Source organism: Phalacrocorax aristotelis, chromosome 27, assembly GCF_949628215.1.
Source record: "Phalacrocorax aristotelis chromosome 27, bGulAri2.1, whole genome shotgun sequence".
In the NCBI taxonomy this organism is placed as follows: Eukaryota; Metazoa; Chordata; class Aves; order Suliformes; family Phalacrocoracidae; genus Phalacrocorax; species Phalacrocorax aristotelis.
In genome coordinates, this window is record NC_134302.1 from 347107 (window position 1) to 372184 (window position 25078).

Genomic DNA, 25078 nt, shown 5'->3' on the forward strand with positions numbered 1-25078 from the left:
GAGCTGGCAGCAGGGGTTGCAGTCACTGTGCGGGGGAGGATGAGAGGAGGGGTCCCAGGGTGAGGGAGGAAGGCTGGACTCATGGGCACAGTGTGCTGCTTGCCCCTACAGAGAAGCGGGGCTTGCTGGCGGCCAGGAGGGCTGGAGCTTCTGCTGGGACACTGGAGAGCAGCCCTCGCATCGTCCCTGCGCTGGGACAGCAGGAACCCTCTCACCAGGGAAGGTGAGGCCCACCAGCCCCACTGATTCTGGATGCCTTTGCTCACACAAGTCCCCCTGCTGATGCCACGGGCAAGAGTCCCAGCAAGGGGGGAGCTCCTTACCATGGCAGTGTCTTCAGTGGTGTCCAAAGAAAGCAGGGAGGTTTCCGCAAGGTGCCAATGGAGCTGTTGTGCTTCATCCTTGAGCATTGCCCTGCCTAAAGAGCGGGGAAAACAGGAAAGGGTCAATAAGACACAATAGCTTTGCCAGCCAGCTTAACCAAAGGGCCCCGAGATCTGCTTGCGAGATGGCAGGACACAAGCAGTCAGGGAGGTTTGTGGAGGGCATCAGGAATAGCTTCTTGCTGCAAGCACTGGAGGGACCACCCGGGGTGATGCACAGATGGATCTGCTCTTCACTAACTGGGAAGACATGGCAGCAGTAGCTTTGGCTGTGGGCTCCACAAAAGAGCGCGGTTCAAGGTTCTGAAAGGAGGGTGGAAGGAGAGCAGCAGAGAGCAGACCCTGCACTTCAGGAGAGCATTCAGCTTCTGCAGCAAAATGACAGCTGGGGTGCTATGGGAAGCAGCTGTGAGGGGCAAAGGATGTGACGGAGAGAAGCAGACCCATCAGGAGCCGTGTGCGCGCGAACACATGAAGCCACCACAACTTCTCTTACGTTTTTGATTCTTGATGAACACTCTGAGGTGATCTAGAGCCTGGTAAACTATATACTCTGGCTCTTCAGCAGAATATAAGAAAAGGAGGAGACGTCCCATCAGCTGTCCCAGGATTGGGATCTGGATGTCTCCATAGCCGTCAGGGGCGTGCGTGTCTCTTCCAAAGTGGCTCCAGCCCTGGGCGAGGGAGGCAGAACAGCAGAAGGGTAGAGGGCAGGCAGCAGGCGCCAAAGCCCTGAACCCAAGGGTGTGTCCAGGGCTGGATCCCTGGTGCGTCAGGGCTTTGCAGGGCCGTGCCGGCCGTGGCTCCCAGAGCAGCTGTGTGGGCAGCAGCCCCGCGCGGGGAGAGCTGCAGGCTGCTCTGGTGCACAGGGAGGGGGACATGGCCTGGCTGGAGGGTGCCTGGCTCCCTACCTCCCGTGTGAAATGGTCAGCCAGCAAACGGCTCAGCACCCTAATCCTCCCCAGGGCTCTCTCCCGCACAACTGCTCTCTCAGACTTGGTGTAGTTGAGCAGCACCTGGGAAGAGAGAAGCTGCTGGTGTGCCCTGGGAGCAGACACCTGCTCCGGCAGAAGCAGCACTGCTGACCTCCGGGGCAGGACTCTGCCCTCACGCAGTCCATTCGAGGCTTCCTGTGATGTCGAGCAAAGCCTGCAGTGGGGTTCCTGCCCTAGGAGTCTCGCAGGCTTGCAGGCTTGGGACAAACGCCGCTGGCCAAACTGAGGCCAGGCAGGAGGGCAAATGCCACCCTCTGCCGCCACTGTGCTCCGGAAGAGCCTGGTGGGCAGCCCCAGGTCACCCCAGGGAGGTGGGCAGCCTCCCTGCAGCGTGCTCTCTCTGCATGGCACTGGGGTGGGGGCCATGCACTCAAGAGTGGACAGTCCCTTCCCCCCAGGCTGAGGAACAGCCCCTGTGAAGCCCCGTCTTTGCACATGCCAGACCTGAAAGATGTTCTGCAGCTCCTCGCTGACTCTGTCGGCAGCAAAGCTGAGCACCACCCTCTCTAGCATCTTGTCCATGGCTCTCAGGGTCTGCAAGGAGGACAAAGAGCTGTGGCAGTGTTTCCTGCTGTCCCTCTCACCCCCAGGAATTTGATCTGAACTCCCAGAGCCAAGGGAGGCCTCCCGTGCTGCGTTGTGGTTCCCCGGGAGAGACGCAGGGGCAGACAGTGTGCTGCGGGCAGAGCAGCCTGCGCCACCGGATGGGACCAGGCCCGTGGGAAGTGCACGAAGGGACGAAGGGATGAGGGTGGGAAAGCAAAGCTGAGACCCTTCATTGCCTTGGACCTCTGGTCATCTCACAGCACAGGGTGGCCCGGGGGCTCTTGTTGGTCACGCAGTGCTTACCCTGATGTAGAGAAAAGCATCCAACCGGCTGCTCATATCCTCTTTTGCAGGAAGCAAGAAGACACTCAAAAAGCAGGCCTCTAGGAGGCTTTGCTCTTTGCCCTCCAGCACCATCTGCACTGAGCTGCAGGGAGAGAGCGGGGCCTGTCAGAGACTGGTGCTGGGAGCGGTGCCTCGAGGACTGGTGCAGGTGGAGATGGACCTCTGGGGCAGGGGTCCCCAGGAGGGATGGGCAGGTACCTCAACTCGGCGATGGCATTCATGGCTTTCAGCCGCACCGCTGTTTCTATTTGGTGCGTGGGCTCCTCTTGTAGCAGGTCCTGCAGAGCAGAAGCAGGATGGCACCCGGCAGCTGCCAGCACCCAGCGCCCCCAGACCCTCTCCCTGCCCAAGTGCTCTTCTCACAGGGAGCCATTGCCGGGAAGACTTGCCCCCTTCCCAAGAGCCGCCGGGTGTCCCCTCACCTTGATATTCTCTGCCAGCTCGTAGCACTCGCAGAAGACATCCAGGCCCCTTGACAAGCCATGGCACCTGGCCGTTCTGCACAGGGTACAGATGCTGGCAAGAAACCCTATCTTCTGTCTCTCGTCCTGGCAGCCAAGGAAAGAGAAGGACAGACAGGGAACGTGAGAGGGGGGCACGGGGCCAGCAGGACTGGAGTACTGGTGGTGCAGTGCCGCGTGGGTGACCTGGGAGAAGCTGCTCTGCCCAGCCAGCACACCTCCGGCAGCCCGGCAGCAGAGCCCCTGTCAGCAGACGCTGGCACAGCCACGTTCAAACTGGTGACGGTTACCTTTTCTGTGCTGCTGACAAAGGCGTGGATGAAGTCCACGGTTTCCTTTTCGTCTTGGTACACAGGTAACCACGAGGCATCTAATAGAGGAGGAGAGCAGGGAGGCTTGTAGGGAGGCTTGTAGGGAGGGTCTGGTGGCAGGGTAGAGCAGGGGAGGGAGGTCTGCCCTCCGTCCAGCCCTGTTCCTGCTCCCTTGGCGCGTTCTTCCCATGCCCGGCAGGCGGGCTGCCATGCTGGAGCACAGCACAGCTGGGCAAAGCCCCCAGTGCAACGGGCTGCGGAACTTGCTTGCAGATGGGTGGGAAAGGTCCCCGTCCCACAGCATTGCTGCCTCCTGCCAGCCCTGCTGCCCCTGGCTGCCCGTGCCCCGGAGCAGGAGCTGGGTCCCCTCTGCTCTCTCCCTCCTTGGGGGAGGCTGTGCCGGGGCCAGCTCCCAGCCCTGAGCATGCCCTGCATTCAGGCCACCGCCCATGGGACCCCCGCTGCCAGCGTGCCGGGGAAACGTGAGCCTGGCGTCGAGCAGGGTGCGCTGGCTGGCCCCAGCCCTGCCCAGACCAACAGGACCCCTCACTCACCAATCTGCAGTGGCTGCACCGTGCACACCTCGTAGGGTTCCGGTGGAGAGCTGCTCTCCTGGGGAGCCCTGTCCTCCTGCCAGGCCACCCTGGGGCGGCTGGGGGGTCTCTCCGCCATGCTGCGGGATGGAGGAAAGGGGTAGGAGTGGGGAAGGGGGAGGCTTTGGCAAAACGCCTTGGTGCCGCGGGGCTGCCAGCGGCAGCAGGGGAAGACGTGGGCTGCGCTCGGGGGCTCCTCGCCGTCTCCGTGCTCCTGCCCTGTCCCGTCGCTGTCCTGCTGGACACTGCGGGCTGGGGGCCGCAGCCGCACTTACCACATGCGGCGCAGCGGGGTGTCACAAAGGGAGGTGTCAAAGGGCCCCACTGTGACCCGCCGCCCGGGCAGGGAGGGGCAGGGCGTCCCCTGGGGAGGCACGGGGCCGGCTCAACTCTTGTCTTCCTCCCAGCAAAGAAGAAGAGCTTGTGCGGAAAAGAGGGAAAAGGAGATTAAGCTTCTTCCACTGAGATTGCCCTTTTGGGATTTGGAAGTTTCCAGAAATGGAGATTCCCTGCTTTTCTTCTCGGTCTGCTTTGTGACCATGACGGAGGACACCCTCTTACAATTTCAGCCTTTCCCCGCTCTGAAGACCTCTTCCAGCACTGGCCTACTCAGGGTCCCTCGGGAGGCCTTCCTTGCGCCCCAGACCCCTCTGCGGGAGCTCGAGCTGCCCCTGGGGGATGGCTGTGTGGTATCGCCGGGGCACTGGAGCCCCGGGCCGGTGCGGCAGGGCTGCGCTGCGTCCTCTGTGGGGGCTTTGGGCTAAAGGGGGAAGTTTGGCACCCAGCAGGATAAACTCTAAGGGAAGGGCCGCGGTCCTCGTCATGCCGGCAGCCGTAGTCTTCCAGCACAGCCCCTCTGGGCAGCCATGTTGGCCTGCCGGGCCTGCCGGGAGCTGTCATCTTCTGGTAGAGGCCTGTTGTGCGGCCACGTTGGTCCACAGGACGTGCCAGGAGCTGTAGTCACGGTGCTGTTGCCTGAGCGTGCCTGTTCCACGGAGGCAGTCCGAGGCACCCCAACAAAGGCCAAGGGACCCTGGAAGAGCTCCCGCCTCTGCCCCCTGCTCTGACAGCCTGAGAGGTGCCAAGGAGCCGCTGCCCAGCGTGACCACGCTCAGGCACCTTCAGAGCCCTGCTCTGCCCAAGCTGGCTGGGTGTGGGCGTGCGAGCTGCCTGGCTGAGGGCAAGTGGGGAGAGCTGGGGACTGCATGGGAAAGCGGTGGATAAACCCCAACTGCCTCGGAAATGTAAGCGGGGGTGACTCTCTTTTTGCCATCGGATCCCCTGGAGACTTGTTATGCTTCCCTTCCAGTCCCCTGAGGCCTGGAGGCCTCCTCATAGCCGCTAGTCCCCTCCGAACCCCTCGGTTGCCTCAGTTGCCCCTCGGGTTGCCTCAGCCTGACGCGGTTGCCCCCTCAGAACCTCTCAGTGCCCCAGTGCCCCTTTTGATGTGCTCCAGAGGCCTCAGCTTGCCCCCTGGTCCCCGCAGCACCCCTCCGTTCGCCTCCTTGTTCCCTCCCTTTGAGCCTCAGGAACCCTCCCTTGGCCCTGCTTGGGCGCAAAAGCCCACCGTGGGCCTTCTCTGGGGCCGGTGGAGGGCTCTCGGGCACAGTCCAACCTCAGGACTCCTCCCTTTGCCTCTGTAGCTGTGTGAGGATTGCTCCAGCCCACGCAGGACCCCTCGGGGGGCCTTCCTTGCAACCCCAGGCCCCTCTTCTGCAGGACCTCTAGCAGCCATGAAACCCCACGAGACTGGGGCCTGGCCCCCTCCACTCTACAGTACCACCTCACTCCCCTCAGCACTCCTCCAGAGGGGTTTGTCAGGGCCCAGGGCCTCCCATGGCTCATCTGGGCCCCTGAGGACCCCTTTCTTTCTGAGGCAGTCATGGCGACCACGGCACTCTCTTTGTCCTCTAGCCCCTCTAGGACCCCTGCGGTTGCCCTCCAGCCCCCTTAGCACCTTCGTACTGTGCTTGCAAACCCGCCGGACTCCATCACGGCGTGGGGAAGTGGCGAAGCAGCAACAGCAGGTGCTTGCTGGGGCCTCGCTGCGATGCCCACAGACCCACGGGGAGGCTGGAGCTGACCACCCTTCCCGTGCCCTACCCTCGCTGCGTGACAGATACACTCTTCTAATCTCTATTAGGGGTTAAAGCCTCATTTTAAAGTGACAAACCCTCACTTTCAGGCTCTCAACCTGCATTTTTTAGGGTCCAAGCCTCATTTTTAGGGTCCCAAACCCTCACATTTATGCATAAGCCCCTCTTTTAACACTCAAAGCCTCAGTTTTCTGTCCCAAAGCGTCACTTTTAGGCTTCAAACCTACCTGTCTTTTAGGATCAACGCCTCATTTTAAGTTCTCCAAACCTTCCCTTTCAGGCTCCAGTCCCCAATTTTAAAGACACAAAGCCTCATTTAGAGGTCTCAAACCCTCAGTTTCAGGGTCCAATCCCCTCTTTTAACTCTCAAAGCCTCAGTTTCAAGTTCCAAACCCCTCTATTAGGGACGATAGCCTCATTTTTAGGTCCCAAACCCTCACTTTCAGGCTCTCAACCTGTCTTCTTTAGGGTCAAAGCCTCATTTTTAGGGCTCCATGCCCTCACATTTATGGCCCAAGCCCCTCTTTTAACACTCAAAGCCTCAGGTTTCTGTCCCAAAGCGTCACTTATACGCTTCAAATCTGTATTTAAGGCTCAAAGCCTCATTTTTATATCCCACTTTTATATATTTTTATGTACCACATTTAGGCTCCAAACTACACCTCTTTAGGGACAAGCCCTCATTCTTAGGTCCCAAAGAATCACTTTAGAGCACCCAAACCCTCTTTTAACATCAAAGCCTTTTAGTTAGGACCGCAAACCTCACTTTTAGGGTCCAAACCCTGGTGTTAAAGCTCAAAGCCTCATTTTGAACCGCAAAACCCTCACTGTGAATTGAGGGATGTGCTGCTTCCACTGTGACCAGTTGTCCTGCCCTCTGCTAATAACAGATGAGCCGTTGGCCGAAGGTGACAAGGGCAGGCTGACAACAAGGCTGCGGCACACCCCGCACGCCGCCGCTTTTCCTGCTAGCCTGCCAGCAAAAGAGCCTGGAAGGCTGAGAAACTGCCGAGGCGCCAAAACAAACCCCAGGCGGCAGAATTGCTAACAATCGCCACGTTGCGCCCGAGTGGGGCTGAGCAGGCCACGTGCACGCTCATGGTGTGGTTCTTGTCCGCGGGTGGCTGAGAAGGTGTGGCTGGGTCAAATCCACTTGCTTCAAGGTATTAATAGCAAAGTGAAATCGCCCACCCCTTCCTTCCCCAAGAGATTGCCTGGATCCATGCGCTTTGCCAGGCTCAAGGCCGGGCCCAGCATCACCAACACCTCAGAAGAAGCAAGCTAGGAAAGCTGCTACCCTGGCTCGCATGTCAGTCCCCCGAGTGCAGAAATCGCGTTAGCGCCTTGCTGATGTCTGCTGGGTTTTGGGTGCAAAGGCTGGGCTGCCCTTGCAGGCGCTTCGGGAGCCACGAGCAGAGCTGCAGACGTGGTGATGGTCAGGTTTGCCAGAGTCCTCAGGCTGGGCAGCCCCTTGAGTTTCCTGTTTCCCAGGGGACGAGAGCTGTCGGTCCCGCTCCCCTCCGTCCCCGCTGAGCAGCTGGGAGTTTGGTACAAGGACACCCTGGGTCAGCGGGTGCTGCGCTGCCATGAGCTGCTGGAAAGCGGGAGCGTCAGGAAGCTCTCCAGGCAATCGCGGTGCCTTCACGGCCGCCGTTTCCCCGTTGCCTTCTGGCTCTCTAAAGAAAAGACTTGCCCAGGGGGGAACAAACGTGGCCTCTCCGGGGAAAAGCCCCTGTGCTGGTTTCGGCTGAGAAGGGGTTAATTCTCCTCACTGTGGGGGTCGGCTACCTTTCCAGCTTCCCAGGCTCTGCCGCGTTGGGGGTGGGGGCTGGGAGGGGCGGGGCCGTGGTGGGGGCGGCTGACCCCGACTGGCCAATGGCACGTTCATTCCATACCATGTAACTCCGTGACCAGTATATTGAGGGGGGGCACTTGCAGCGCGGGGGCGGCGCGGCGTCGGGTCGGCGGGCGGCTGCGGCGCGGGCAGTTTGTTCCGGCGGTTCGTTCCCCATCTCCCCTCCTTTCCCCCCTCCCCCGGGGCTTTGCGCCTCTCGTTGTTCTCCTTTACATTGCATTTCTGTTGTTGTTTCTTTTAATTTTAATTATTAAACTGTTCTTATCCCAACCCACGAGCGTTACCCTTCTGATTCTCTCCCCCACCTACCGGTGGGGAGGGAGCGAGCGACTGTGTGGGGCTGAGCTGCCGGCTAAACCACGACAGCCCCCCTGAGAGGTACACTTGTAACACAAGCCTGGAGCCAGGGTGTGCTGAGGGGGAGTGACCTGCAGGCAGCAGGAGCAGCCAGCAAGGATTGCTGTTTGCTCAGCACGCTCCTGGTGCTACACGTGTGAAGGAGACCAGGGGTTTGGCGTTTGTTGCTCCGGCTTTATTGAGAGAGAGGCATTTTCCTGAGGCACGTTGCACCTCTTCTGCCTGGCTTTTAGCAGCACCAGCAGCACAGCGCTCGCAGGGTGCGTCGTGCTCTTTCCTGCACCCTGGGAGAGCTCAGGATGAGGACGGTCTGAGCTGCCAGGGAACGGATGGAGAGGTCGCTGTCTTCCTGCAGGGACTGAAGGGCTGTGACAGAAAGAGAGGTGAGATGAAGGGCTGTCTCTGCAGAGGCTTCCAGGCATCCCCTGCACACCGTGGCAGCCCCACCTGCCGCTTTCCCCGGCCAGGAGAAAGCGGCAGCTGCTGCTGCTGCTGCTGCACAGGAATGCCCCAAATGCCCCGACACATTCCCCTGGCCCTGAAGCGCTTCCCTGGAGCAGGGCCAGCCATGGCAGCACCCTGCCCAGGCTCTGTCCCCTGCCCCTCCAGCCCCGGCCAACACAGCGCTGCCCCTACTCACCGCTGCACATCTCGGCCAGCTTCTCCTTGCTTTGGTCCCTCAGGGGCCGCGCGGCAAGCCCTAGGCACAGAGCTCTGTCAGTCCCCCCTGCTCCCCAGCACGCTCCCAGCAGCGCAGCCCCCCGCCCTGCCGGCTGGGCCGCACGCCCTCCTCCCCCTCATCACGGCTGAGCCCGGGGAAGAGCAGCAGCTCAGCGGGGTTGGACTGAGCGAGGCGGCCACCAAGGCCACCTGCATGGGCAGGGGTGGGAGAGGGAGGCCAAGGCCCTGCGCGGGGCAGCTGGGGCTCAGGCAGCCGCAGGGCTGCTCCTTGGTGCCAGTGCAGCGGCGGGGACTGGGGCCAGGCTGCCCAAAGAGGGACTGCGGGGGCTGTGGCTCACCGATGAACCTCACGGCTGCCTCGCGCAAGGGGGCCTGAGCATCCTTCAGGTATGGCAGGCTCTGATGACAGTATCCTTCGGCCCTGCTCCTGTCCTGCTCCAGCTGGAGAGAGCAGAAGGGTATGGGCATGCCACAGTCCCTCCCCAGTGGGCTGGAGCACTCCCTCCTGCCAGCACCTCCCCGTTCCCCTTCCCCCCCAGCCAATTCCCGTCTCCCAGCAGGGGGCCCTGTGGGGCTGAGGAGCAGAGAGTGCCACAGGCAGAGGTGCCCCAGGGGTGCTGAGACCCTTCCCTCCTGCGGGGTGTGGGGAGGGGAGAGGGGCGTGGAGAAGAGCCCTTGGGCGCTCTCTTCTTGCGCACAGGGAAGGGAAGGCGGCTGCGGCTCACGGCTGTGGGCTCTGGGCTGCAGCAGGGCAGGTGAGGCACATGTGCAGAGCCCACAGCCCAGACACGGCGGGCAGCCCTCGTCCAGCCTGGGCCCTGGGGCCTGCAGCTTGTCCTCACCAAACACTCTCCAATCCTCCACGTCTGCTCTGTCTGCACCAGGTGTCTGAGCTGTTTCCACTTGAGGAGCTCTGCTCCAGCAAGGAGGGCTTCCCTGGAGGCCTGCAGAACAGCAGAAGCTGGGAGATGGCACCACGGCCTGGGGAAGGAGAGCTGGCGTCCCCCTCCTCGTGGCTTTGTTCCTGGGGTGGTCCTGGCCTTGGGAAGGCGGGACATGCCCTGTCCCAAACATGTGGGGGTCTCTTGGGCACAGCCCTGAGGGGCAGGCATTGAGGCTCAAAGCCCTGGCCTTCCACACCTGCAGGGGCAGCAGGGAAGCCCGTAGGGACGCATGTGTTCACGCCACGGTTCACGGGCCACGGGCTGCTGCTGAGCCCTGCTGGAGCAGGCAAGGCAGGTGTTGGAAATGTCCATGGCAGCTTCTCTGCCCGTGCTTGCGCTGGGTCTGCAGGGACCCTCCCTATGGGCTGTGCTGGAGGAGGGCTGAGCAGTGGGAGCGTGGGTGGGAGGGGATCCCACCTCCCCTTCCAGCTCTGCAGCAAGAGGCACTGGGGGATGAGGAAGGCAGTGGTGGGCCCAGTGCAGGGACGGATGGGAGCTCTGCCCTGTCCGCAGTGCCTCGGGCAGCTGGACCCCAAGGTGACATACACTGCCAGAGTCTGACTGCCAGCAGCTCTTGCCCCTGAACCCAAGGGGTCAGCACGCCCTTCCCTGTGTCACTGGCCAGCTTTGAAATCTCTACCTTGGCCACGGTGTCCGCCTCATCGTGCAAGCGAAAGAAGAGCGGGAGCAGGCATCTTTGCACTTCCTCCTTCATCCTCTGCTTGCCATTCCCCACCACAGTCTCCACGGCGACTCTGAAGAGGCTGATGGAGAGCTCTCTCGTCTCGCCGGACTCCTGTTAGGGAGAAGGAGAGGGGGACTTGAGAAAGAGCCACTCCGGGCTCCCTGTGAGCATTAGCCCAAGGGCATGAGCATGGCAGGTGTGATGGCAGCTTGGCGGCACCAAGCTGTCAGGGGAAGCTGCGCTGGGCTGCAACGCCCAGAAGCCATCCCACGAGAGCCCAGGGGAGCGAGGAGGGCAGAAGGCCCTGCCCGCGGGGCTGCCCGCAGGTCTGGGGCTGAAGGGCAGCTGTCATTGCCCAGTGCCCCTCTGCGGGGCTCAGTCTCCCACATCAGCCTTACATCGTCAAAGAGGGGTGGGAGCTTCTCCGCCAGCTCCAGAGCAAAGGTGCTGGCCTGCCTCCTCTTCAGGTGAGGCACCACGTTTCTGAAGACCAGCAGGGCCGCCTTCTTGATTTCCGTGCTGTCATCATCGAGCACCTTCATGATGTGTGGCAGGAGGACCTGCATTTTTCTCGCCTGTATGAAAGACACGAGTTTCCTTTTTGTGAAACGGTCAAAGAGCACCCTGGCAAAAACGCTCTGGTCACTGAGCAGCAGATGGCTCGGTAGCCCTGTGTGCCTGGAGAGCTCCCCAGGCAGCCACCAGGCCCCACCACGGCAGGGTGGGCATCTGGAGCGCTTACCCACCCCCTGACTCCCAGCCAAGGCCGAGCCACGGCCCTACCCAGCGCCCCAGCCCCCGGCTGCCAGCATGGCTCCCCTTGACGACACCCTGCTCACCATGTCAGGTCTCTGTGACAGCACAATGAGGCCTCCGAGAAACAGGGAGATTGTCACCAGGCTTGGGTGCCTCCGATAGGTCTCGTTGTGGGACGGGTCACCAAAATCCTCTGAGGGAAACTCGCCGGAGGCCATCAGCTGAAGGAAACACAGCAGTGAGACACTGGCAGAGCCTGCGAGGCTCGCTGGAGGGGATCAAGGCCTTCTCTGGTAACTCACAAGCAAGGGGAAGATGCAGGTGGGTTCGCTGCTGGAGCTGAGAAGATTGCGCCACCACTGGTACCGGTGCAATCTGAGGAGTCCCGTTAAGATGTTCTCCAAAGCCTGGGGGACGCGAAGCACCATCTCCCACAGGGCCATGCCCGTGCTGCAAGCGAGAGCGCTGGGTGAGCAGGGCTGCCGCAGCCTCAGCAGCGTGGCCTGGGAGGGTCCTGCAGGAGGCAGAGCCTGCCCCTTGCTTGGGATGCCCCGGGCAGCAGGAGAGGGCTGACGGGGTGCTCCCCGCGGGGCTGGGAGGAGCGTGGTGGCAGGGCTCGGGGCTGCCTGGGCCAGCTTTGGCTGCTGCAGGCCTGGCGGAGCCAGCAGGGCTGGAAAGCGTGCTGGGATGGAGGGCCCTGCTCCTCGGGGGTGTCCTGCAGCATTCCTTGGGTCTGGCAGCCAGAGGGGCTCCGCGTCCCTCTCCCCTCAGGGAACAAGCCCTCATGGCTGTTGGGGCCAGTACCTGTGTCCTGGTGGAGAGAACTTCACCAGGCTGATGGCCACTTGCGCGGGGTACCAGTCGGTCAGCAGGAGAAGCAGTGACAGCACGCTCCGCTGCTCTGACTCCCGGTTGATGCCTTCCAGGTTTTCGTGGAGGCACCTCATGAGCTTTGGCACCTGGAGGGGGGACACAGGGGAGGATGGTGCTGCCAGTGGAGCGCAGCCATTTCCTCAGCTGCCCTTCCCATCCCTCCCTGCTGGCTTAAGGTGGCTTCAGGTGCTCGAGACACCTACACCTGGGCTTGGGAGGGAGGGAGGAGCAAGGCCTGACAGGGCTGAAGGGTAGGGCAATGCAGCCACAGGCCACTTACGTCTGCCAGCCAGAAGTCAGGGTTTCTCATGACCCCATTCAGCATGTTTCTTGCTTCCCCCTTGTCAAAGATGCTGGAGTCTCTCATCGCCTCGATGGCCACAAGGACGATGTCTGTCCTCTCCGAAGGTAGGAGGTATTTTGCAAAGGCCTGTGGGAGGAAGGAAGGGAGGGAAGCCATGTTACACCGAGTGCCCTGGGGGTGCTGCTTCGCGGGGCAGTGCGAGCAGCCCTGGCCAGAGATGCCCGGCAGTGCTGGCGGCAGCGCCTGCAGGAGAGCTGGCAGCAGGGGTTGCAGTCACTGCGCGGGGGAGGATGAGAGGAGGGGCCCCAGGGTGAGGGAGGAAGGCTGGACTCATGGGCACAGTGTGCTGCTTGCCCCTACAGAGAAGCGGGGCTTGCTGGCGGCCAGGAGGGCTGGACCTGCTGCTGGGACACTGGAGAGCAGCCCTCGCATCGTCCCTGCGCTGGGACAGCAGGAACCCTCTCACCAGGGAAGGTGAGGCCCACCAGCCCCACTGATTCTGGATGCCTTTGCTCACACAAGTCCCCCTGCTGATGCCACGGGCAAGAGTCCCAGCAAGGGGGGAGCTCCTTACCATGGCAGTGTCTTCAGTGGTGTCCAAAGAAAGCAGGGAGGTTTCCGCAAGGTGCCAATGGAGCTGTTGTGCTTCATCCTTGAGCATTGCCCTGCCTAAAGAGCGGGGAAAACAGGAAAGGGTCAATAAGACACAATAGCTTTGCCAGCCAGCTTAACCAAAGGGCCCCGAGATCTGCTTGCGAGATGGCAGGACACAAGCAGTCAGGGAGGTTTGTGGAGGGCATCAGGAATAGCTTCTTGCTGCAAGCACTGGAGGGACCACCCGGGGTGATGCACAGATGGATCTGCTCTTCACTAACTGGGAAGACATGGCAGCAGTAGCTTTGGCTGTGGGCTCCACAAAAGAGCGCGGTTCAAGGTTCTGAAAGGAGGGTGGAAGGAGAGCAGCAGAGAGCAGACCCTGCACTTCAGGAGAGCATTCAGCTTCTGCAGCAAAATGACAGCTGGGGTGCTATGGGAAGCAGCTGTGAGGGGCAAAGGATGTGATGGAGAGAAGGAGACCCATCAGGAGCCGTGTGCGCGCGAACACATGAAGCCACCACAACTTCTCTTACGTTTTTGATTCTTGATGAACACTCTGAGGTGATCTAGAGCCTGGTAAACTATATACTCTGGCTTTTCATCAGAATATAAGAAAAGGAGGAGACGTCCCATCAGCTGTCCCAGGATTGGGATCTGGATGTCTCCATAGCCATCAGGGGCGTGCGTGTCTCTTCCAAAGTGGCTCCAGCCCTGGGCGAGGGAGGCAGAACAGCAGAAGTGTAGAGGGCAGGCAGCAGGCGCCAAAGCCCTGAACCCAAGAGTGTGTCCAGGGCTGGATCCCTGGTGCGTCAGGGCTTTGCAGGGCCGTGCTGGCCGTGGCTCCCAGAGCAGCTGTGTGGGCAGCAGCCCCGCGCGGGGAGAGCTGCAGGCTGCTCTGGTGCACAGGGAGGGGGACATGGCCTGGCTGGAGGGTGCCTGGCTCCCTACCTCCTGTGCGTAATGGTCAGCCAGCAAACGGCTCAGCACCCTAATCCTCCCCAGGGCTCTCTCCCACACAACTGCTCTCTCAGACTTGGTGTAGTTGAGCAGCACCTGGGAAGAGAGAAGCTGCTGGTGTGCCCTGGGAGCAGACACCTGCTCCGGCAGAAGCAGCACTGCTGACCTCCGGGGCAGGACTCTGCCCTCGCGCAGTCCATTCGAGGCTTCCTGTGATGTCGAGCAAAGCCTGCAGTGGGGTTCCTGCCCTAGGAGTCTCGCAGGCTTGCAGGCTTGGGACGAACACCGCTGGCCAACCTTGAGGCCAGGCAGGAGGGCAAATGCCACCCTCTGCCGCCACTGTGCTCCGGAAGAGCCTGGTGGGCAGCCCCAGGTCACCCCAGGGAGGTGGGCAGCCTCCCTGCAGCGTGCTCTCTCTGCATGGCACTGGGGTGGGGGCCATGCACTCAAGAGTGGACAGTCCCTTCCCCCCAGGCTGAGGAACAGCCCCTGTGAAGCCCCGTCTTTGCACATGCCAGACCTGAAAGATGTTCTGCAGCTCCTCGCTGACTCTGTCGGCAGCAAAGCTGAGCACCACCCTCTCTAGCATGTTGTCCATGGCTTCCAGGGTCTGCAAGGAGGACAAAGAGCTGTGGCAGTGTCTCCTGCTGTCCCTCTCACCCCCAGGAATTTGATCTGAACTCCCAGAGCCAAGGGAGGCCTCCCGTGCTGCGTTGTGGTTCCCCGGGAGAGACGCAGGGGCAGACAGTGTGCTGCGGGCAGAGCAGCCTGCGCCACCGGATGGGACCAGGCCCGCGGGAAGTGCACGAAGGGACGAAGGGATGAGGGTGGGAAAGCAAAGCTGAGACCCTTCATTGCCTTGGATCTCTGGTCATCTCACAGCACAGGGTGGCCCGGGGGCTCTTGTTGGTCACCCAGTGCTTACCTTGATGTAGAGATAAGCGTCCAACCGGCTGCTCATATCCTCTTTTGGAGGAAGCAAGAAGACACTCAAAAAGCAGGCTTCTAGGAGGCTTTGCTCTTTGCCCTCCCGCACCGTCTGCACTGAGCTGCAGGGAGAGAGCGGGGCCTGTCAGAGACTGGTGCTGGGAGCGGTGCCTCGAGGACTGGTGCAGGTGGAGATGGACCTCTGGGGCAGGGGTCCCCAGGAGGGATGGACAGGTACCTCAACTCGGCGATGGCATTCATGGCTTTCAGCCGCACCGCTGTTTCTATTTGGTGCGTGGGCTCCTCTTGTAGCAGGTCCTGCAGAGCAGAAGCAGGATGGCACCCAGCAGCTGCCAGCACCCAGCGCCCCCAGACCCTCTCCCTGCCCAAGTGCTCTTCTCACAGGGAGCCATTGCCGGGAAGACTTGCCCCCTTCCCAAGAGCCGCCGGGTGTCCCCTCACCTTGATATTCTCTGCCAGCTTGTAGCCCTCGCAGAAGACATCCAGGCCCCTTGACAAGCCATGGCACCTGGCCGTTCTGCACAGGGTACAGATGCTGGCAAGAAACCCTATCTTCTGTCCCTCGTCCTGGCAGCCATGGAAAGAGAGGGACAGACAGGGAACGTGAGAGGGGGGCACGGGGCCAGCAGGACTGGAGTACTGGTGGTGCAGTGCCACGGGGGCGACCTGGGAGAAGCCGCTCTGCCCAGCCAGCACACCTCCGGCAGCCCGGCAGCAGAGCCCCTGTCAGCAGACGCTGGCACAGCCACGTTCAAACTGGTGACGGTTACCTTTTCTGTGCTGCTGACAAAGGCGTGGATGAAGTCCACAGTTTCCTTTTCGTCTTGGTACACAGGTAACCACGAGGCATCTAATAGAGGAGGAGAGCAGGGAGGCTTGTAGGGAGGCTTGTAGGGAGGGTCTGGTGGCAGGGTAGAGCAGGGGAGGGAGGTCTGCCCTCCGTCCAGCCCCGTGCCTGCTCCCCTGGCACGTTCTTCCCATGCACGGCAGGGCTGGAGCGTGCCCGGCAGGCGGGCTGCCATGCTGGAGCACAGCACAGCTGGGCAAAGCCCCCAGTGCAACGGGCTGCGGAACTTGCTTGCAGATGGGCGGGAAAGGTCCCCGTCCCACAGCGTTGCTGCCTCCTGCCAGCCCTGCTGCCCCTGGCTGCCCGTGCCCCGGAGCAGGAGCTGGGTCCCCTCTGCTCTCTCCCTCCTTGGGGGAGGCTGTGCCGGGGCCAGCTCCCAGCCCTGAGCATGCCCTGCATTCAGGCCACCGCCCATGGGACCCCCACTGCCAGCGTGCCGGGGAAACGTGAGCCTGGCGTCGAGCAGGGTGCGCTGGCTGGCCCCAGCCCTGCCCAGACCAACAGGACCCCTCACTCACCAATCTGCAGTGGCTGCACCGTGCACACCTCGTAGGGTTCCGGTGGAGAGCTGCTCTCCTGGGGAGCCCTGTCCTCCTGCCAGGCCACCCTGGGGCGGCTGGGGGGTCTCTCCGCCATGCTGCGGGATGGAGGAAAGGGGTAGGAGTGGGGAAGGGGGAGGCTTTGGCAAAACGCCTTGGTGCCGCGGGGCTGCCAGCGGCAGCAGGGGAAGATGTGGGCTGCGCTCGGGGGCTCCTCGCCGTCTCCGTGCTCCTGCCCTGTCCCGTCGCTGTCCTGCTGGACACTGCGGGCTGGGGGCCGCAGCCGCACTTACCACATGCGGCGCAGTGGGGTGTCACAAAGGGAGGTGTCAAAGGGCCCCACTGTGACCCGCCGCCCGGGCAGGGAGGGGCAGGGCGTCCCCTGGGGAGGCACGGGGCCGGCTCAGACCAGGGCACCTGGGTACTCTCCAGGTGCCTCCAGGTCCCCCTTTGCCCTCATGTCCATGCAGGACCTCACAGTGGCCCTCCGGTGTGAAGGGAGCATGTGTGGAGAACTCGGCCGCGATCATTAACGATTAGCACGAGATAACCAAAAGCTTGGAAAATGTCATTAGCGCCACAAGAAGTTAGGTGGGATAGAAACACTCGGGATGCTGGCTTCACATTTTTTCATGCCCAGCTCTGAGCTTAAAGCTGAAAGTGATATTTCCTACTGTGCTGCAGCGGAGAAGTTTCCATGTTGCTAAACACCAACCACCTCTCCAACCCCTGCCTGGAGACAACATTGTCCGTGGGCCAAAAAATTCAAATTATTAAACTCTCCTGCAGAAATGGGCTGTTCATGGAAGCTGGCCCGAGGAGCAGGGGTTCAGGCAGGAGGAGTGCCCCAGCAGGTACCCACGGAGGGCTGGAGGTGGTGGTCAGCCACCACCAGTGCAACCATCGGGGAGTTCTCCATCATGGCCACAAACCAGGCTCAGAAAACAAACTGTAAGACAGGGATCTCCATTTCTGAGAGGTTCCCAAAGCCCAAAAGGGGTAAACTTGGGAAGTTGTTTCATGTTCTTTATCCTCTTCCCTGCACAAGCTCTTCATGATGAGAAGATGAGAAGAGATGAAGTGGTAAAATGATGGTTTCTGTGAAGCTAGAGTAAATTTCATCCTTTTAACTTCAGGGCTCTGGGACGTGCTGGAGAGCAACAGGGAGATCCTGAGGGCACATGAGGGTGAAGTTGCCTCGGGGTGCCCTGAGAGGACCCAGGTCGCCAGGGGCCACCCTGCCCCTCCCACCTGGGCGACGGGTCACAGTGGGCCCCTTTGTGACCCGCTGCTTTGAGACCCCCTGGCACTGTATATAGCCGGCGCGGCTCCACCCCACAGTGTCCAACAGGACAGCGGCGGGACAAGGCAGGAGCGTGGAGCTGGCGAGGACTCCCCCAGGCACAGCCCACATCTTGTCCCATTAGCCCTGAGGTGTTTCCCCAAGGCTTCCCCCTTCCCCATCCTTACTCCCTTCCTACATCTCTGAGGATGGTGAATAGACCCCCCAGCCACCCCCTTGTGGCCTGGGAGGAGGTGGGGGTTCCTCAGGAGAGCAGCTCTCCACCGGAGCCCCATGAGGTGTGTGCAGTCCAGCCGCTGCAGGCAGGTGAGTGAGGGGCTCCAGCATCACAGTCTCCAGCCTTGAGGCCCCTGGGGAGGCTGCGCCTGGGGAGTGGGCGTGGGGATGAAGGGCAGAGTTCCTTCCTCTGCCCACTCCTGCCTGCAGCTGTGCTCTACAGCCCTCCCGGCTCTCCTCCTTTGCTAGATGCCAGCTGGCTAGCTGTGTATGAAGAGGAACAGGAAACGGTGGACTTCATCCAGGCTTTTCTCAAGAGCTCAGGAAAGGTAACCGCAGCTATTTCCCTTGCTTCTCTGCCAGCGCCTCCTGATCGGAACCCCAGCTCCGCTGCCTGCTGCTGGCCGGCTGTCGGCTGGGCAGAGCTGCTCTCCCACACGACTCTGCACCCCCAGTGCTCTAGTCCCGCTGGCCATGTCTCCCCTGCTCACACTCCTCCTTCGTCTCTCTATCCCCTGGCTGCCAGGAGGAGACCGAGAAGATGCAGTTCCTCAAGCGCATCTGCACGCTCTGCAGAGCTGCCAGGCACAAGGGCTTGTTGCAGGGCCTGGATGTCTTCTGCCACAGATTTGAGCTGGCCAAGAGCATCAAAGTAAGGGGACACTCGGAGGGTCTGGGGAAGGGGTCAGGCTCCCCAGTCACCGGCACGCTGCGAGGGCAGCATTTGGGCAGGATGAAACATGCATGGACGCTCCAAGGGGACTCAGGTGCTGCTGAGAATCCCCGCCAGCAAAGACCCCAGTGCCAGGGCTGGCAGGGACCGCACTGGGTCTACTGGCACTGGGTGCTGGCGGCTGCCAGGTCCCTCATCCCAATTGTGCTCCGCAGGCACTTCTGGAAGAGGAGCCCAGGGACCAGCTGCGCACGGCTGTGCGGCAGCTTGCCATGGATGCCATTGCCGCCTTGAGGTACCTGCCCATCCCTCCTGGGGACCCCTGCCCTGGAGGTCCATGCCCTGAGGTGCCTGAGGCCTCCAGGCACCTCTCCCCAACACCAGCGTCCAACAGGCCCCTCTCTCTCTTTGCAGCTCAGTAGAGACAGTGCTGGAGGGCCAGAAGGAAAGCCTCATACATGCCTGCTTCACCAGCGTCTTCTCGCTCCCTCCAGAAGAGGACATGCAGGGTCTGGATGCTTCTCTCTACTGCCAGGTATGTGCTGAGCGAGCCCCTGGTCCCTCTGGGCTGCCCTGTGCCAGGAGATGGCTGCAGATCCAAGGCAGATTCAGGGTGTCGGTTTTGCTTTCCCGCTCTCGTCCCTTCGTCCCCTCCTCATGGGCCTGGCTGCGTCCAGGCCTCTCTGCCCCGAGGCCTCCCCCAGGCATCGCGAGGCAGCACGGATGTCCTCCTTGGTGCTGGGAGTTCAGGTCCATCTCCTGAGGGTGAGAGGGACTGCCAAAAGATGCCACCACCCTCTGTCCTCCTTGCAGACCCTGGATGCCATGGACAGCATGCTGCGTGTGTTGGTGTTCAGCTCTCCTGCCTCTGGCCTCAGCAAGGAGCTGCAGACTGTCTTGAAGGTCTGGCATTTGCAAAGATCAGGGTTGGCAGGGGCTGTTCATCTCCCTGGAGGGAAGGGACTGTCCACTCCTGAGTGGACGGTCTCCACCTCAGTGCCATGCAGGGTGCCCACCTCCCCTGGGGGAGCTGAGGGCTGCGCACAATGCTCTTCTGGAGCCCGGTGTCCCCGGGCTGCAGTCAAAGTCCCTTTCCCCTCCACAGACTTCCTCCTGTGTCATGGTAAAGCCTTGCCAGCTCAGGTCCCCAAAGCTTTTCTAGCACCAAAGCAATGGGGGAAATTTGGGCCCTCTCCTTCAGCACCCTGCGTTCCTCCCCCGACCCAAATGGGGCAGAGACCCCACTGGGACCTGCACGGGGATCCTGGCCCTGAAGTCCTCCTCCCCTGGCTTCCCAGGGGGGCGTACCCCCAAGCCTGGACTGTGTGAGTCCAGTCAGGAGTTCAGCAGCTCTGCTTCTGCTGGAGTGGGCCTCAGCTCCCCGGCAGATTGGCAGCTTCTCTCCTCTCCTCCCCTCCCAGATGCTGCTGACCTTGACCAACTCCCAAAGTGCAGCTGTGCGCACAAGGGCCTTGAGGAGGATTCAGAGGCTGAGCCACGTGCTGGCCAGATGGCCCTCACTGGAGGTAAGGAGGCAGGCAGCCTCCAGCCAGGACATCTCCCCTTCCCTGTGCACACCTGAGCAGCGTGCAGCTCAGGGTTCCTGCCAGGCCTTGGGCACCACTCAGCAAGGCTCTGCCCTGAAGCGAGGGTCTTGGTCCCGTGGACTCCTCTCCCCAGTCCCATCTCTGCCAGGACCTGGAGCTGCACCCAGCCCCGTCCCTGTGTGGGGCAGCACTGCCCCAGGAGCCTGGTGGGAGCTGCCCAGCTCTAGCTGCTTGGAGAGCTGGGGCCACCAGGGCCCTGCAAAGCTCTGAACCGCCTGAGATACTGCCCTGGGCACAGTCTTGGGTTCACGGCTTTGACCCCAACGGCCTCGCCTCAGCCCTTCTGCTGTTCTGTCTCCCTCCCCCAGGCCTGGCAAGATGAGTTCAGCCACGGCTGCTACACAGAGGTCCAGATCCCCATCCTGGGACGGCTACTGGGATGTCTCATCCTTCTCAGCTCTTGCAAGGAAGAAGAGAGCAGCCACGTGGCTTCAGATGCTCTTGACTCCATCTACAGGTTCATCTGTAAGCGAGAAAGTAAGAGGAGCTGTGTCGTGGGCTGGGTCCCTCCACACACAGACTTCTCCTGATAGCGTCTGCTCCTCTTCCTGGGCATCGCGCTGGACCGTTCTGGTGCTTGCAGGAGGCTCTCTGTCACAGTCTGCCAGCTTCCCTGACCTCCCTGGCCCTTTGCAGCTGCTTCCCATAGGATCCCAGCTATCATTTTTCTGCGGAGCGGAGTGCTCTCCTGAAGTCCAGGATCCACTCTCTGCTGCTCTCCTTCCTTGTTCCTTTCAGGATCTTGAGCCCCCCTGTTTTGTGGTCCTCACACCCACAGCTACCATCGATTACCACAGCCTGAAACCAATTCTTCCCTCTCATTGAACAGCAGATCAGGCTGGGCGTCACCCCGGCTGCACCCTCCAATGCCTGTGGCAAGAAGCTGACCCTGACACCCTCCAGAAATCCCCTTGCCCACCACCACCTACCCTGACTGTGGGTCGTAACCCCTCGCCGCGGCCATTCCAAAAAGCTCTTTTCAGCGTTTGGTAAGCTTGTTGGCAAAGTTGCTGCCTCCTAACAACAGCTCTTTGTTTTCCCCTCCCCATTTAGGTAGGACGCGGTCAGAGGACAAGCCACAGCATCAACAGGCCCAAAGGGAATGGGAAGCTGAGAGCACTTCCTCGTGTTCTTTGCTCCACAAAGCCAGCACCCTGATCATGGTAATGATCTCCCCCCTTGCTGGGACTCTTGCCTGTGGCATCAGCAGGGGACTTGTGTGAGCAAAGGCATCCAGAATCAGTGGGGCTGGCGTGGCCTTGCTGTCCCTGCTGAGAGGGTTCCTGCTGTCCCGGCGCAGGGACGATGCGAGGGCTGCTCTCCAGTGTCCCAGCAGAAGCTCCAGCCCTCCTGGCCACCAGCAAGCCCCGCTTCTCTGTAGGGGCAAGCAGCACCATCAGGGCAGTTGTGTGACATGTATTCCCTTCCTCCCTCCCGTAGGCAGGTAAAAACTACCTCCGGCCTTCTGAGAAGACAGGCATTGTCCTCACAGCCATTGAAGCCATGAGGCACTCCAGCACCTATGACAAGCAGGTGGCCAGGGCGGTGCTGAACAGGACCATGAGAGACCCTGCCTCCTGGCTGACAGATGTAAGTAGCTGGCCTGGCCTGCCCTTGAGCCCTTTCAAGCCTTATGCCTTGCCCTGCCTTTGCCCCGCCTGTCCCTGCCTTTGCCCTGCTGTGCCTTGCGTCAGGCACCTAAAGCCATTTTGAGCCACCGGAGAAGGATGGGAAGTTTCAGTGGTGGCAGCTGAGGAAACGGCTGCACTGCAGTGGCAGCGCCACCTTCACCTGTGGCCCCTCCAGGTGCCAAGCATCGTGAGGTGCATCCATGAAAGCCTGCAGTCCACCAGCACAGTGTCAGCCTGGGAGAGCCTGGAAGCCCTGCTTGTCTTCCTGGCCTGCAAGTACCCCAGGGAACTGGTCTTCAGCATGGTGATCAATGTCCCACTATGTGACAGGTATGAGCCCCGACAGACCCAAGGGCTTGCTCCATTTGGGGAGAGGGGTCCCAGAGGCTCCCTTGGCTGCGAGAGACACTGAAAACTGCACGACATCCCCGAGGAGCGGGACCCTCCATCCCACCACATTTCCCAGCCCTGGAGGGTCATCCAGGCCTACAGCAGGCAAAGCTGGCCAAGCCAGGGCCCAGCGCTCCTCCCAGCCCCACGAGGAACACCACCTCAGCCCTCTCCTGCTTGCCCCCAAGCGAGGGGGGCGGGCGGGCAGCGCCAGGGCTGCGAGGCAGCCCAGGACTGGCTGGACTAGCCTGGGCACAGTGCCATGACTGCGGCAGCTCTGCTGACGAAATGCTCTGTGCTTGGCAGCGCTGCCCTGTCCATGTGGGGGCTGATGCTCTTCCAGAACAAGACACCGGCTAAGTTCCTGCCCGAGCTGAAGACAATCGTTAATTCACGGAAACGGCGGCACCGCAAGCTGATAAGCACCGCTGTGTTGCACGCCTGCAACATTCAGGAGGCAGTAAGTGACCAGACCTGGCCTTGCTCACCCTTGGGGATGCGCACGGCCAGGGACAGGAGACGCTTGTCGCGTCCTGTGTGCCCTGCCTCCTTTGGGCCAACTCTTGCTCTCCAGTCGCTCCTCAGAGGCGTGAGAGCAAGAGGCTGCTGACAGTGGGAGGACAGGAGGAGCCAGCAAAGGCACTGCGCGGTCCTCCATGGGCAGGGCTGCTCCCACAACAGGCTGTCTGGTCCCGGTGCCCTTTCCCTGAGCTGCCAGTGGGAAGCAGGAGCCCCACGGGCTCTGCCCGTCTCTCACTGCCATCTTCGTTTCAGGTGCAAGACTGCACCAATGCTGAACGGCTGCGTTTTTCCTCCACGCAACTCCTCCAGGAGCACCTGAGGGGTCCAAACCTGGGGCTTCACTGGCTGGTGCTCAAGGGTCTCATCACCCTCTCAGAAAGACCCAAGACGGTGAGCAAGGCGTCAGGTTGAGCCACGTTGGCCAACACGGTGGCTTGGCCTTGGCTGGCAGTCAGGAGACGACTGCTCTCCCGCATACCACAACTGTCTCCAGCCAGGACTGCTGCTGCTGTGATTGCTGCACCAGAAGCTGGAGGGGGGGCTGGTGCTCAGCAGCCAGAACATGTTTGCCAGGGTGGTCTCTGAACGCTTCACAAAGAGGAAATTCTGTGCTTCATCCAGGCAGGAAAAATCCAGGTCCTGCTGCCAGATGTTGTGGAGACCCTGCAGGATGCCAACAAGAGGATGGCCCTGCTGGTCTTCCAAAACATGGTGCATTATATGAAGAGGAAGAAGGCCAGCCACACTGCTCTCCAGTTCTCAGAGAAGCTCCTGCTGCTCTTTGATGATGTAAGGCTGCTGCGGGAGCCTGAGCTCTGCAGATGGATGCTGGCCCATGATAGCTGCCCTTCAGCCCAGCCCTATGTTGGCGTGACCTTCTCCCCTCCTTGAGCGATCCCTCAGGGCTGTGTCCTGGGCTCTGCAGCCCATCACGGCTTCCCCCTGGCAGGCTGATGCCTCCGGGCAACTTGTGACCCCTGTGCTGGAGCCCAGCCCGGCCCCTGTGCAAAGCATCTGCAGGCCAAGAGCTGCTCTCCAAGCCCTGAGAGCTCCCCCAGCTGCGTGGCCATGCAGCAGTGGGCAGGATCCGACCGCAGAGCAGCTCCCCTCCAATCGGCCTCGCCAACGCCTTTGCTCATCGTGTCCTGCCCTCCTGTCCTCCTCCCTACCAGGAGTGCAGCCAGCTGCGAGAGACCTCCATCTGCCTCTTCAAAGACCTGATGGAGGCTGTGGTGTGGTGTGACAGAAGGAGGATGAAGACCAAAGTGTGGAGGGGGCTGCTCCCGCTCTTCTTCCACATGAGCGACCAGAGCCCGAGCGTGGCCAAGGTGCAGATTTCAAAGCTGGCTAGTGATATGGGGAAAGGTGTGACGACACCACCAGGGTGCTCTGGGTGTGCTGGGTCAGGGCTGCTGGCAGCTGGCACGGGCATTTCCCAGAGTTGCCCTACCTGGTCAGCAGGTCTCAGCAGCAGCAGCCCGTGGCCACCGAGGCCTGAACGCACCCTAAGGGCTGCCCAGATTTCCCTGCAGCTGTTGGAAACCAGGGCTTTGAGCCCCTGCCCCCCAGGGCTGTGCCCAATGGTACCTGAGATGTTTAGGCCAGCACATGTCCCAGCTCCCTAAGGGCAGGATCACTCCAGGGCTCAGAGCTCTGCCCACCTGGAACCGGGGCAGCTCCAGCTGAGGAGCCAAGTGTCCCTCTGGGGGATGCCCATGGGAGGTGCTGCTGCCTCTGCCCTGCCCCAGGGCCTCTGGGACTGGGGCCCTCATCGCCTACAGCGTGAGCCCACAGCTCTTGCGAATCTGTTCTGCTGGCTGGCAGGATGAGATACCTGAGGTGGTGGCTGGGAACGGCTGGCAGCCCGGCCAAGAGCAAGGGGATGCCAGGTCTCCTTTCCCAGGCCATGGTTCCACCTCCCATCCTCTGCTGCTCTGCAGGTCTCTAGGAAAGCCCTCGCTGTTGTGGCAAAGATCCTGGAATGGGAAGAGCTCAGGCACGTGATCTGCCCACAGCATACTCAGAGGATCACAGAATGCTTGGTAAGGACAACCCCCAAGCTCCAGGGCCCTCCCTTACCCTTGAGCACAGAGGCCGCAAGGGCTCTTCTCCAGTCCACTCTCCCCTCCCCACCATGTGGGCCCTGGCAGACGGACAAAGGGGTCTCTGGCCCCGGACCACCCTCTGCCTGTGGCTCTCTCTGGTCCTCAGCCCCACAGGGCTCTGGCTGGGAGATGGGAACAGCGTGGGGGGGGAAGGGGATCACTGGCTGGAGGGAGTGCTCCAGCCCACTGGGGAGGGTCCCTGCCAGCCCCATGCCCTTCTGCTCTATCCAGCTGGTTCAGGACAGCAGCAGGGTTGAAGAATACCTGCAGCAGAGCCTGCCATACCTGAAGGATGCTCAGGCCCCCTTGCGCGAGGCAGCCGTGAGGTTCATTGGTGAGCCACAGCCCCCGCAGTCCCTCTTTGGGCAGCCTGGCCCCAGTCCCCGCCGCTGCACTGGCACCAAGGAGCAGCCCTGTGGCTGCCCGAGCCCCAGCTGCCCCGCGCAGGGCCTTGGCCTCCCTCTCCCACCCCTGCCCACGCAGGTGGCCTTGGTGGCCGCCTCGCTCAGTCCAACCCCGCTGAGCTGCTGCTCTTCCCCGGGCTCAGCCCTTTGAGGG

General features: G+C 61.5%; 1 protein-coding gene across 1 annotated transcript; it reads left to right on the forward strand.

Annotated features, from left to right (window-relative positions):
* Nucleotides 1-16843: 16843 nt before the first annotated feature.
* LOC142048778 (maestro heat-like repeat-containing protein family member 1) lies at nucleotides 16844-25075 on the forward strand. Its single transcript, XM_075075970.1, has 18 exons — nucleotides 16844-17682; nucleotides 17842-17921; nucleotides 18119-18244; nucleotides 18481-18560; nucleotides 18680-18800; nucleotides 19079-19168; nucleotides 19687-19791; nucleotides 20181-20349; nucleotides 20926-21035; nucleotides 21313-21462; nucleotides 21679-21833; nucleotides 22200-22353; nucleotides 22668-22805; nucleotides 23037-23204; nucleotides 23588-23743; nucleotides 24356-24457; nucleotides 24752-24841; nucleotides 25004-25075. Exons 1-18 carry the CDS (start codon nucleotides 17565-17567, stop codon nucleotides 25073-25075), a joined length of 2184 nt encoding a protein of 727 aa, XP_074932071.1. The 5' UTR covers nucleotides 16844-17564.
* The last annotated feature ends 3 nt before the right edge of the window (nucleotides 25076-25078 follow it).

Bases quoted from the DNA above. Each gene is read 5' to 3' on its own strand.
- LOC142048778 (XM_075075970.1), top strand. From the start codon at position 17,565: ATGGTGAATAGACCCCCCAGCCACCCCCTTGTGGCCTGGGAGGAGGTG. The intron at 19,792-20,180 runs GTAAGGAGGCAG...TCCCTCCCCCAG, and splicing joins CCAGATGGCCCTCACTGGAG to GCCTGGCAAGATGAGTTCAG. The intron at 22,806-23,036 runs GTGAGCAAGGCG...TGCTTCATCCAG, and splicing joins TCTCAGAAAGACCCAAGACG to GCAGGAAAAATCCAGGTCCT.